Source organism: Mya arenaria, chromosome 8 (assembly GCF_026914265.1).
Source record: "Mya arenaria isolate MELC-2E11 chromosome 8, ASM2691426v1".
In the NCBI taxonomy this organism is placed as follows: Eukaryota; Metazoa; Mollusca; class Bivalvia; order Myida; family Myidae; genus Mya; species Mya arenaria.
In genome coordinates this window covers 26,067,524-26,080,641 of record NC_069129.1, presented here as the reverse complement: position 1 = coordinate 26,080,641, position 13,118 = coordinate 26,067,524, and the positions used below count along the sequence as shown (strand labels likewise).

Here is a 13,118-nt window from a genome sequence, read left to right as displayed (position 1 = left end):
TGTCTGCAGTGAAGTGATTAAATGTAATAAAGCCTACTCAGTTCCAAACGCGCCACAATTTGACAGAAATTAAACTTTTATTGAGCATGATCAGTGCCAAATATTAAAGTTTGGCAACAATATCGGCCAAACCAATATGCAGTTCTTATTAAATCAAACGAATGCCAAATAGACCAACTCTTGTCACTGACCATTAAGACCATTTAGAACAAACCAAACAGATGGGCATCTCTAATTAAGCATATTCAGTGCCAAAGAGACCTATTTTGGCAACTATAATGCTTTTAAGATCCATAGAACATGTATGCAAATCTAATTAAAACCTAAAGATTGCATCATTTGGGCCCCATTCAGTGCAAAACAAACCTATGTGTAGCTCTCCTTAGCCTATTCAGTGCAGATTTTGGCAGTCATAAAGCCCTTCAAAACCAAACAAACAAAAAGGTGCAGCTTTCATTTCGCATTGTCAGTCCCTATTAGACCACAACCATGTTGTCAGAAATTTAGCTCATTTAGAGCCATGTGTTTTTCATATTAGGCCTTTTCAGTGCCAAATAACTTCACATTTTGGCAACCATAAAGCGCATTCAAAGCCAACCAAACTTATGTTCAGCTCTATAGTTGAGACAAGTAATCAATGCCAGTGGTGGGCATATTGGATTTGGTGAACATATTGGATATAATCTGAGAGGGTCCTTTACCTTTCCATAACACTAGTAGATTACTAAATTATGTTAACGACTCTATAAAAAGATAGCTGATGTAACTGAAAAAAAAATCAAATAACATTTAATATGTTATCCCAGATACACACAAATTGAATTAGTATCAAATTTTGTGGCCATTTAATTCATTGAACGTGAAAGGATCTTGACTTGAACTTGAGGTCAACAATGCTGCATGTACATTTTAGGTACACTGGGAACAAGAACAATATACATTAAAATAAACAAGCTTATATATATAAATGTGTGCAATATTTAGAGATAAAAAAGAAGATATCTATGGCGGTCATCTTGAACGCCATCTGGTATTTCTTGATATATACATCTCATGAGATATAATATGATGCAGAAGTAAATTTAAAAAAGTTTTTTCAATTATAAATATTAATAATGAAATATTTAAAGTTACACATTAAACATACAATTCACAGGCTTGTTATTTGAAAAAATGACGGGTCAATGTTAACCTCGACACCGGTTACCAACTTATTTTGACAAAAATCTTATTTCAGACTGTCAATACTGAAGATTGGATGCTATTATTGTTGTTGCCTTTCAAACAAACTTTGATTATAGAGTTACCAGAAAATATTAAATAGATGTTAGTAATCCTGTCACTAGCACTACAAACAGCATATATTGAAATAGCCACAATAATGTGCGTTTAGGGAACTCTTTTAGCCTTTGCCAAAACAAAAAACTGTCAAAGACTCTGAAGCGGCTATTTGTATGGACTAATGTTGACAGGACCTTCATACCCCCTACACCAACTATCCCACCCCCGTGAAACACAGGTTGACAGAGCCAGCACCCCCTCCATCGAACCAACAACTACCTCCCAACCCCCTGGCAACACAGGACCACTCAATCACCATATTTGCATCTGACACTAAATAAAAAAGATAGTGTACAGTTTTAATACCATTCCTTATTTTCAAATATGTAAAGTACCCCATGTTTTCTTTTAAATTGTTGGCTACTGAAATTTGGCTCGTGCTGCAGAAATCTCAAAGTCTTAGCCCCATTTGCTTCCAAGTTAAAAAAGGTTAATTTCGCACACTGGTTATATAAGTAAAATCTAATTAGCATGCTGATTACAATGAATTGATTTGAATTAAATTAAATTATATTTAAAATATGATTTACACACTCAAGCAGTTACAGTTATAATATATAATATTACTGTTTTGCATCTGATTTCTGTCCCTCTCATTGTTTCCCTTCTATAACTTCATCAACTATTCCCAGCTTTTGTTGACTTTTGGACTGTCTCTCTACTAGAGTTCCATCAGCAGTGTGTCATTTTGAGCTCCACCAAAAATCAGTCTGCCAGTGTTGCAGCTGTACCAAACTACCCTAGGACAGTTGATGCCCTCTCTACTCACCACCATTGTGGCCAGCTTCTAACCGCATTCCGGTTCAACCTGCACCACTGTGTTGCAGGCCCATGAACACACAAACACATGCTCATACTCACTCACATTTGCCAGCTTGGTTCAAAGCGAAATGTTCCAACCTCCTGATTTGTCTACATATGTTCTTGACTTGCTTGCCGTCTGTAGTGTAGAGGTACAGGGCTGTGCCAGACCCCACATACAACTGGTCCCCATGGTGTCTGATGGACTTGCATTCATGGTCAACTGAGAACTTCCTGGTCATCTTGATAGTGCCAACTGACACAGTGAGAAAGTGGACCTCATGCCTGACAGGATTAGCACAGTTTACTGCTACAGTCACCTGATTTTCAGTCACAGGGCAGGGGGAGAAACATCACACATGGCTATTACCTTATATTCCCTGTTCAATATCTTCACCCTGTTATTGCTGTTATCTACCAGAATAATCTCTCCTGATGGAAATTCTGATTGAATATCAGACAGCAGTTGTGTAAGCCTGGTATCAGGCTGGAAAGTGCCAGTCAGGTCAGGTTTAGTCAACATCTCCTAGAGCAGGCTGTTGGCTTCTGCCATCTTCTCTTCGCGCTTCCAGAAGCCTGACACTGTCCATCTGTTCTACTGTCCTCTTCTCAAGCTCATCCAGATTCAGTTTCTTTTTCAAGTCCTTGAATTTTGTCAGCATGAACTTGCCAGAGGTATTCAAGGAGCCTTGGTTCTACTTTCTGACTTCTCTTACCTGGTTGAGACTTGTTACCTAAGCAGCCTTAGATGGAAGCTGTGTGAAATTGGTCATCTTGTATATGCCCTTAACCAGGTCTGAGATCAAGCTGATGCTTCTGCACATTCTGATTTTAAGAAATTATGAATAATGGATAAGTGACTGGATTATTTTAGTATTTAGATTCAGAAACAGTTTTATGTGTAAGTTCATACAAGTTCGCCCAATACTAATGTTCAATTACCTTTTGTGGGTGAAGGTCACATTAACAGCTGCATTTAATAAATAAGTAATTTACGCTCTAACCTGTGATTCAAGGACAGGCAGAGGTGGCAGCACATCTCAGAATGGTCATCACATAGAAGTTGTATGACCTCTTGTGGGTGAAAGTCACATGATTAAGGGTGTTGCCCTGCCCCACCCACTTGTCCACATCCTTACTGCCCAACACAGTATGCTGTTAGAGGATTGAAGTGCCAGGCATTTTTCACAGTATTTCTTTGAGCAGTTTCCACAGAAATACTTGGCCTCAGTATTTAGCAAATAAGCTTGGTATATGAAATATGAATAACACCTTTCAACTAAAGGTTTTGTTTATGTATGTTTACTTGTAAGAATGTGGTTTTGTTTTCTTTTTTCTATTTTCCCTGGACTCTATAATAAACGTTGATTTCATTTTGACGTTTTGTTTGTAAGTGTGTGCGTCCACATCTGGTGTTACGGAAACATATTGTACCGTCACTTGTTGAAAATGAGAGTTTAAGATTGGACATATCAATGAGGTATAGTACAATAACCTATAATTATCTTACAGATACAACCTACCATTCCGGCCCGGCCCACTATCCACTATTAGAAAAGTCCACTTAAAATGCTGCCGGCCGCTGAACCTTAAACTGATGGGAGTCACATGGAATGTAGCATGGCATGAGGGAATATATACTTGTCGGGAACCATGGCCAATGCTTAGGATTCGGATCTGGAGTAAGTGTTTTATATACAAGTAGATACATGTGAATCGTGTGGGTAAGAACCAGTCGCCCGGTTAGCTCAATTAGTTAGAGTATTGTGCTAGAGTTCCTGCGGTTGTGGGTTTGAGCCCCACATTGGGCGAACTTTTCATTCCAGGATTTCTTAATTGGTGGCAAAGATAAATGGAAGGAGTGCCTCTGTCGGCCTAAAACTAGTAAAAAGATTATTGTAACCAGTCACCCAATTACATGTAGCTCAGTTGGATATAGCGCCATGTTAGTGTTCCGACAGTGTGATCATCAAGTCTATGGTAATATTAAGATTGTTACAAGATGGGTGTTCTTTAAACCATGTTTTTTTAGTTTATTGTTTAAGTTCCTTTTTTGTAGATGTTTGGACTTTAAATTTATAAGATGCTAAATGTTTTGAAATTGGTACATGATGATAAGCAGCATGCCAATGATTAGTTAAGTTAGTTCTTTATATGTAACTGAAACAATGTAAATACATTTATCTACATATGAATGTATGTGTACTGTAAAGTAACTTATAAACCTAATTATTATTAAAAAATAATGTAGATATTTGATTATATAATACTGAAGAAGACACAAATATACAAATGTTTATATGATAATTATTTCCATAACTCATTTGCTTACATGGGATAGTGGACAATATGGTCCATTATAGATAAAACCCAGATGATATACATGGCCCATATTTTCAAATGATGCTGCCTAGTCTGAAAGACATGCAGCCCAGATAGGGAGATTGTACGGGTTACTAATGTTCACCAAGCTTTATCATAATATGAGACATCCCTGTGGTTTTGTTATCTATATTCATTCCCATATGCAATTTAGCAAGCAACACAAGACCTGGTGTCAACTTGACACAGTTCTGGTTTTAATATTTGGATTGTAATTTTTATGTTCACTTGTTCGTGAGAAATTAAACTTCTGGTAGAGTTCATAGATTGCTCTAGTAATAATAGGTAAGAATTGGTAATTGTTTTTGTTGAATGAAGCAACATCAGAAACTGAGACGAAGACTTTTGAATGTAAAACGCATGCCCAATATTATTTTCATTTGTTTGGGTTCATGATTGTGTTGTTTTCTTCATTTTTTAAAAGTATCAGATGCAGTCTATGACTACCTAGTGGGGATTTTCTAAGCTGGTGGTAGAAATGGGGACAGTCACTTGGAAATGATGATTGTACAACAACGGATAAACATATGAAATATATGGTACTTTATTTTCTGCTGAATGAATATCTAAGTGACCAACCCACAAATAAGGCGATTCTCTAATAATTTCGATTTCCACTTTAAGTTTAAAATCCGGTATAACGTACTGATTTTTAGTATCAAAAACACAGTATCATATACATAAAATTATTACATTTTGTGAGTAATGGACCATAACTCTGGGTGCAGATGATTTTTTAGCTATTTCCCTTTGATGATTGTCATACTTATTTATTATCCAGCCTTATTATGAAAAGTATTAAAGGTGTATACTTCATACTTCATATACAGATTGAACTCACTAGGAGAAGTGCAGTGCACAAGAACAATAATTTTGGTGCCATATTTTCCCTCCATAACTTTACATGTTTTTGAGATATTGACTTCAACTGAACAAAAGAAAGATTATTTTGAGTTTTAAGTCAACTCAATTAAAAAATCAGATATGCCCAAATTGGCGTGCATATAAAACTATTGCTCGTGTACATGGTTGATTTTCGAATATATATACAACGTTCCCACATGCCACTGGCTGCATCACTTTTGCAGTTTGTGTTTTGCATAGTTTCAACAATACATGTGTTTCGGAAATGCCAATATATTTTTTTTACTAATATTCAACATATGTAAAACCATTCTCTTTTATAAATTTCTGTTTTGAATCATATCTGTCATTGTTATTTACAGATAATGGTAGACCGATGTTTCTTCCAGATGCCAGCGAAGCCGCCTCTGAGTATCGAGTACTGAAAAACACCATCACGCAGGACACGACACATCGCTAGGCAACTACAGCAGTTCTGATGTAGAAGGTGGCCGGACCGTTGCGGGGTGCCATATATAACCTAATTTTATTTGCTACTGTAGGCCTGCTTGTTCCGTCGTCGAGCGAGGGTTCTCGACCATGAAACGTGTTAAAACGGCACAACGTAACAAATGTCGTTTTAAAACGGCGCAAAGAAACCGACTACAGAATGAAGCGTTGAATGCAATCTGACGGGTGTCTATGGAGGGCCCCACCGTTGCCAACTTCATGGAGAATTGGCTCGAGCAAATTGTGACAGAGTGGGGCAAGGACAAGCACAGGTTCCTTGTCTAGTTTGAAAGTTTTACATGTTGTCTGACATTCTGTGTGTAGTCGCGTCGTCAACAGTCAGTTCATCGTCATTAATGCTGTAACATTCCCTCTTTCTATTCTTAGTTTTTGCCATTATTTTATTTCGTATATATTCATATCGTACATTTTTTAAGTATTGAATAATGAAGGTGATTAAAACGTGAAGAAACTAGCGCCAACTTATATGTTTTCCTTGTCGTTTGCAGCTATAAATACATGCACGTGCGGATTACGTCAGCCAGCGTAATAGTCTCCTATCTGAATGAATGAGCGTTCGCTATATTCCTTTATTGTATTTTATAATTATTTGGGTACGATCCCATAACTCCCGTGATTTCCGCTCTTTATGTACAAGCACAGCAGACTTAAGTCCGCATTTTACACATTTCACTGGGTACGTCAACGGTTTTAATATAAAATTAAGTAAAAAAGGAGTAGAAAAACATGAAAAACAGAAATTTTATAGGTGAACTATATACATGTAGCAGGTTTGTTCAGCGTAAAATGCAGGAAAACATGCACCATTTGCACTACAGTTATAAACAAATCACGACGTAGGGAGGACACACCCCTACCAAACCCACCCCATTAGTCACTCCCGACAAGCGTTCGGCAAATCCTGGTGGAAACCCTGTATACCTTATGAATCTTGGTACTGTTAATTGCCATAATATCCCCATAAAAATGAATTACAATCCTGATCGCTTTGTTAAACTTGAGAGGCCTCTTTATTTTAAAAAAAACCTGCATTTTTCACTGGCTTATCCAATCCATTTTCTTGGTTATCCAATCTTGCCAAACCTTGATTATACCTATTATTGGCAAACAACATGTTTCTAACTAAACTGTAACAGGTATATACCAAATATACACTTTTACAAATTACACATGTTCCACAAGTTGTATAACAAAATGAAAAAGTAAAAAAAAAAGCAGAAACAGTATTGAGAACCACTTATGGGATTGGGGCGTGTTTAGCGTATTCACCCTTAGCCAATGATGTTTGTGGGCTAGGTTTCAAACAGCAGAAATCAACTGAACATCGTGTGACAGTTGCCGTGAATTTCCCAACGACCTGAACTCGCTATTCACGCTTCCGAACCTTGCTTCATTTCAAGTGTTCACATTTTTTCAACGGACTCGACGTCAGTTATACCTTGTGCAGATAAATAGACGTAATCGAGGATTTTCCCGTCGTGTACAAAGTAATGGTATAGGGTATGATTTGGTCATGACATTCTTGAAAGGTGAAGTCGCATCTAATTGGTGTGTGTGATTTGCCGGTTGATTTGCGGTAGGCGTGGCCATAATTGGTCTGAATGAAACGGTCTGAAATAAACGTTTGATGTGCGCCGAGATTCGTTAAGTATCCGATTCCAATGCGAGAAGTGAATGCAGTCGGACGATTTCAAGCTATATGAGAGCAGTGCAAAGGTAAATTTGAAAGCTTTAGTCATGAAATAATACAGAAACATGGTAGGTTCTTATGTGATCCATCTACCGGTATACGTATCTTCATTTTAAGCATGTAGTGTAATGCTGTATACATTGCATACATTCAGTTGCTTACAATTGTAACAACTTAGCGAAACTTAATAAAAAAGGTCCCATTACTAAGTGGAATCCTATTTGTTTTAAAAGGGTAATCAAAAATAAGTTTCGCATATCGGCTGTGAAAGAATTAATGCTGTAATTGTTTAACATATAAAATAAATAAAAAATTCTGAGGCGCAATGACTTCGAACATATTATATCTTATTTTGAAAGCATGTGCATGGGTTAGTTTTTACAAAAAAAAAACAGTCAGTTGGTCAGGTTTTGATGTTATATTTAAAGGACATCATGATATAAAGCATCCATAAACCGGCCTGACGACAGTGTTTGCTTTGCTTTGACGCATTGCAGATAGCCCCTTTAACAATTGACGCACAGCACTGAAACTGAACTGTAAAACTACACTGCCAATTTACGCGGATAACCTTCTAACAGTGCGGATAGTCCCCTTAACATTTTACACACACTGAACACGAAAATCGGAGGGTCAACAAATCCCCATTTTAGTAATAACACTGACAATTCACGCTGAGTGTCACTCTAGAACATTGTGGATAGTCCCAAGAACTTTTTAGTCACATCATTGGCTATGAACACTCCCGCCTGGCGGTTGTCAACTAACCCCTTTTGGTCATTTCGTAATACACCCAGATAAGCGTTGCAACCCAGTCTGGCCACCCGGCCCCCTATTTTTTACTTCTTCTGGAAGAACGGTGCCAATTCACGCATAATGCATTCTGGAGCGATGCGGATTGCCCTCCGAGCCTTTAACAAACAGCTCTTACGATGAGCATTGATTTGTACCCCAGTCTGCCGGCCCCTGCAACCCGATCTCAATTTATTTCTTTTCGGATATCATTGCCAATTCACGCAGAGGCATTCTGGGGCAATGTAATTTGTCCCCTGAACACTTAACGCACACGTCTCAAAATGAGCACTGACTTGTACCCAGGCCGCCGCCGCTGGCCAACCGACCCCTGATTTATTTATTCCGGATACCACTGTCAATTCGCGCAGAATGACACTTTGGGTCAATGCGTATTGTCCCCTGAACATTTTACGCACATCTCTAATAATGTTCATTGTTTTGCAACCGAGTCTGCCGCCCCCGGTCACCCGACCCCGATTTCTTTAACACCGGACTTCAATGCCAATTCAAGCAGAATTGTATTCTGGGGTAATGCGGATTTTGCGCTGAATATTTTACGTTTAGCTCTCACAATGAGCACAAATGCGGTTAACATAGCCAATTAATGCAGAATGACCTCTCTTAATTCATGAGGCAAACCATTTACAAATTAGCTTAATAATGGAAGGGAAAAAGAATGGTTATAAATTTTACATTTTCAGACGGGCTTCAGTGCGATAAAAGCCAGCGAACCCGGCTCCACAAGCTGTTAGACGGTCAGATTCACCAATGACGCCGACATCTTGTACGAGATCGTTGTCTTTCGACTCGCTGTTAAGGTCACTCAGGCAACTTTTGTACCATTTTCATTTGAATACCTGGACCGTTTGGAGTCATTGTCAATGTTTATTTTTTTATGCCACAACCGTTAATGATATCTTAAAACAATATACACACTTAAAATACAATAGTAGGGTTTTAACCAGCTTTTAAAAAGAAAAGTGTGCTGCAGAAAAAGGACAGGTTAAAAGGGCACATTGAATTGTGCTATGAAGAACTTCAACATTATTAGTTTGGCAGAAAAAGTTAGAAATTGTCTTTCTTGAAGCAATATTAGGTTTCAACATACAGATATGTAAAGTGTGTATGTATTTACAATATTATTAGCCAATAAACAAGAAATATTCGACATTCTGCAGCATTTAATTATATAAAGGCAGATCTCCATGAGGGTAAAAGGCTGCGCTACTGAAAAAGGACATGGTGCAGCACCCTTCCATGACAATGCGGACGCAAATGTTAAGATCGGTTCTAATAGTGACATGATTTGCTGGAAGAGCAGGCAGACCATTCTTATTATTATACAGAATGATTAAGTTCTGACTTTTCTAACCTACGAATGCAGCCAGTGAGTTAAGAGCAAGGGGCTTGTTTCAATCAAGATCTTAGCCAATTTGAGTTGTAAATTGAAATTATATGTGTCATAGATTATGTTATTTTCACAGTTTCACTTTACTTCTGCATTTATGGGTGAATAAAACAAATACTAAAAAATAACTTAAATATGAGGCAATAGAAAAATCAGTGTAATGCCATTTGTGACGTTAATACAGATTTAAGATTGAAGGCTAGAATTCTTAATTGAAACGGGCCCAAGTTGCTGATGCGCCAAGCGTTATGGCAGTCCATGCTGTAGAGCATGGCCAAGGCATTTTTACTATACTTTGTAGCTGTAACATTGCATAATTTAACTTGTTCTTTTATGCCAGAAGTTGTCAACACAGCCAGTGAGATGGTGACTTGTTAAAGAGTCAGTTACTGATGAGCCCAGCTATGGCACTACATTTACTAAATCTGTGAAACTAAATGAACTAACTGATTGTATTTATAGAAGTTGTCAACACAGCCAGCGAGTTAGTGACTTACTTGTTAAAGAGCCAGTTACTGATTAGCCCACCCATGGCACTACGTTTATTTGAGCTGTTAAACTAAATAATCTTTATTGTTTTTTTTTGTTTTTTTATTCCAGGTGGCCAATGCAGCCAGAGAGTTAGTGACTCAGAGTCAGTCACTAAGGAGTCGAGCCTTATCGCAGTTAATGATGAAAGAACTCACCAGTGCACTTCCAGTTTTGCAGATATAATTTTTATTGAATTTCAAACAAGATTTCAATGGTATTTATTAGAATGCATACATGCGAGTACCGGTATCAAACAAATGCATTTCGATTCTTGAGAAATAAATACTTTTTATCCTAAGATTGTTGTTTGTAATGAATTAACAAAAATAAAGTGTTGTATTTGGGTGTAAGATGGCTGTAAGATGAACCTAAATTTCACCATGTGATCACAGAAATCAATGCATCAGATATAAAATGAAATTTTTATTGAAGTAAAAATAACAAAAGGTAAAAATAGAATGATATTTCACTCAAAGCATGGAACAATATGTATTAAGATAAAAAAAAGTTCTGTTTCGATTCTTAACGTGGAAGTGAGAGAAAATAGTACTTTATTTCCCCCAGCTAGCTGCTGGTTTATTGAAAGCCTTAAATGTTCACGTTCTTTCAGTACTATGCAAGTGTTAACACAGTAAATGTCATTCTCTGGAGTCGTCGAATGTGCATCTGTGATATGCGCATTTGACGAGGTCAATTGATAACCCCTAGTGCTTTGAAGTCATGGTGACCTTAATAATGGGCGCTCTCAACAGGCAACACATCCAATCTACAGAATGTAAATTTTAAAGATAATGTGAGTTTGGTTCATTTAAAGGTACGCAATATATATTGATGCATTTTTTATATATGGATTTTTTTGTCAATAGCTAGGTAGCCACAAAATAAAAAAGTGCCAAAACATCGCTGATATTTTTATTCTATACCTTAATCATTTTAATTCTTGTGTTTTGATCATTAAAGGCAATGAGCAACACACAATAATACATTAAAATAACAATCAAAATAACAATTAAAATCTGCATCAACCTATTTTGTTCGCCATTAAGCATTCATTTCAATGAAGGCAGAATGGTATACATGCTTGACTCTTTGCAGACAGTCTCCCATAACTCTTTAGCTATAACGCTAACTAACTGCAGTCAAATTATTGCTATGAATGTATAAACCATATAAATCATCTATCAACGTGGTACCATGTTAATTTGTTAATCTACCATTAAATTCAACACAAGACGACCACTCTCTTCAATGTGCCATATTCATTAACCAACTTTGATGGAAGCTAAGTTCAAGGGTAGAATCTGAGTGTTTTGGTTTGCCTTTATATTTAGCTGATCAATAGGCTGAACGGATTCACTGAGGCATTTCTTAGGATAAGGATAAGGATAAGATCAATTTCGAATACTGGCCCATAACATTATGCCAAAAAGAGTGAATAATGTAATATTCTAATAAGTTGTTTCTCAAAGGTTAAAAATGAATATGTTTGAAACTAATGTGATGGTATTGCACCATCCGCACACACGTTACAATCATTTATCATGGTACCTTTCCAACGAGGAAGGGGGAGTGCGTCGGTCACCCATATGTTCGGAGCTGACCTTGCAAATCTTCTGATAGTTGAAACACCACGATCAGTAAACAACGATTTAGAGCTGTTTCAGGTAGGAACGCTGCTTTTGTTTGTTGGGCGGAGTGGGGAGGCGTTGATGTTGATATAATGTCCAAACACTGGTGTGATCACTGTTGTCATTTGACGGGAAAACTGATCTTGATATTGACATGAAACAAACATTTTCTTATTTCATGGTAGACCTCCAGCCTTAAGTTTTGTAAATGCTCGGACTATAATTGAGTTGCATTTGTGTCATCAAGTTCCAACCATTCCCTGTCTTTGGGGCATTCATCAATCATGTGATAGCTCTAGTTTGTTTCTGCATAGACTCGTGTTGACGTAAGGTATAATTCATACCAGGTATGCTAGTTGGTCAAAACTAGTTGATGACCCCTAATGATTTGGGGATCAGAAGGTCATAGGTCAAGGTTGCAGTAAAGGTCGCGGGGACCTTGAGGTAAAAAGAACAACAGTTTCCGCTAAATAACTAAAGATTGCTTGCATCCAGGAACGTTATACTTAGTATGCCAGTTGTTCATGCAAATGACCCCTTTTGATTTTAAGGTCAGCAGGTCAAAGGTCAAGGTGACCTTGAGGTAAAATAACTATTTCAGCTGAATAACATAATGCTTGAGCCCAGGAACTTCATTCTTGATTTGCTAGTTGATCTTGATTAGTAGGTGACCCCTATTGATATTGAGGTCAGTAGGTCAAGCTCACTGTGACCTACAAGTCTAGTACCCTGAAACTTCATTCTTGGAACCAGGAACTTCTTACTTGGAACCAGGAACATCATACTTGGTATGCCCCTGTGTTGTTTTTTTCTCCGTCCAAAAGTTCAAATTCCATGTCTATCATTGATTATTTCTCACCTACAACTACAAAATGATGAAGACAAGCGTTTAAAAAAACAATCTCTTGTTATGTCTAGTACGCATAGTTGATCATTTATAGGACAAATCAATTCCTATTGTAGTCAAAATGGCGCATTATCTCAATGGAAAAGGCATTGAACCCTTATATCTACATTTATACAAGTTTAGAGAAATGGAATTGGGGATAAACTTGACAATAAATAGTGTGGCCTAACTCTGGGTCAATGTAACTATCAAGGGTCAGTAAAAATATCAATATTCATTTCAAAACCAATTTATTATTGTATAAGGTACTTACTACTTGTA

At 37.3% G+C, this 13,118-nt stretch overlaps 1 protein-coding gene across 5 annotated transcripts in view; it reads left to right on the top strand.

The window, feature by feature from the left end:
- The window catches only part of LOC128242168 (rotatin-like), a 44,248-nt gene extending 37,896 nt beyond the window's left edge, over window positions 1-6,352 (top strand). For 3 of the 5 annotated variants that reach the window (XR_008262548.1, XM_052959237.1, XM_052959236.1), the window contains 2 exons: window positions 3,655-3,824; window positions 5,751-6,352. Coding sequence is in view for 2 of the 5 variants with exons in the window: in XM_052959237.1 (XP_052815197.1) it covers window positions 3,655-3,824; window positions 5,751-5,848 (268 nt within the window). In the remaining 3 variants the exon portion in view is untranslated. Of the gene's footprint in view, window positions 1-3,654; window positions 3,825-5,750 lie in introns of those variants that run through there. The other 2 variants (XR_008262549.1, XM_052959238.1) reach the window with 2 other exon arrangements.
- Window positions 6,353-13,118: the final 6,766 nt, after the last annotated feature.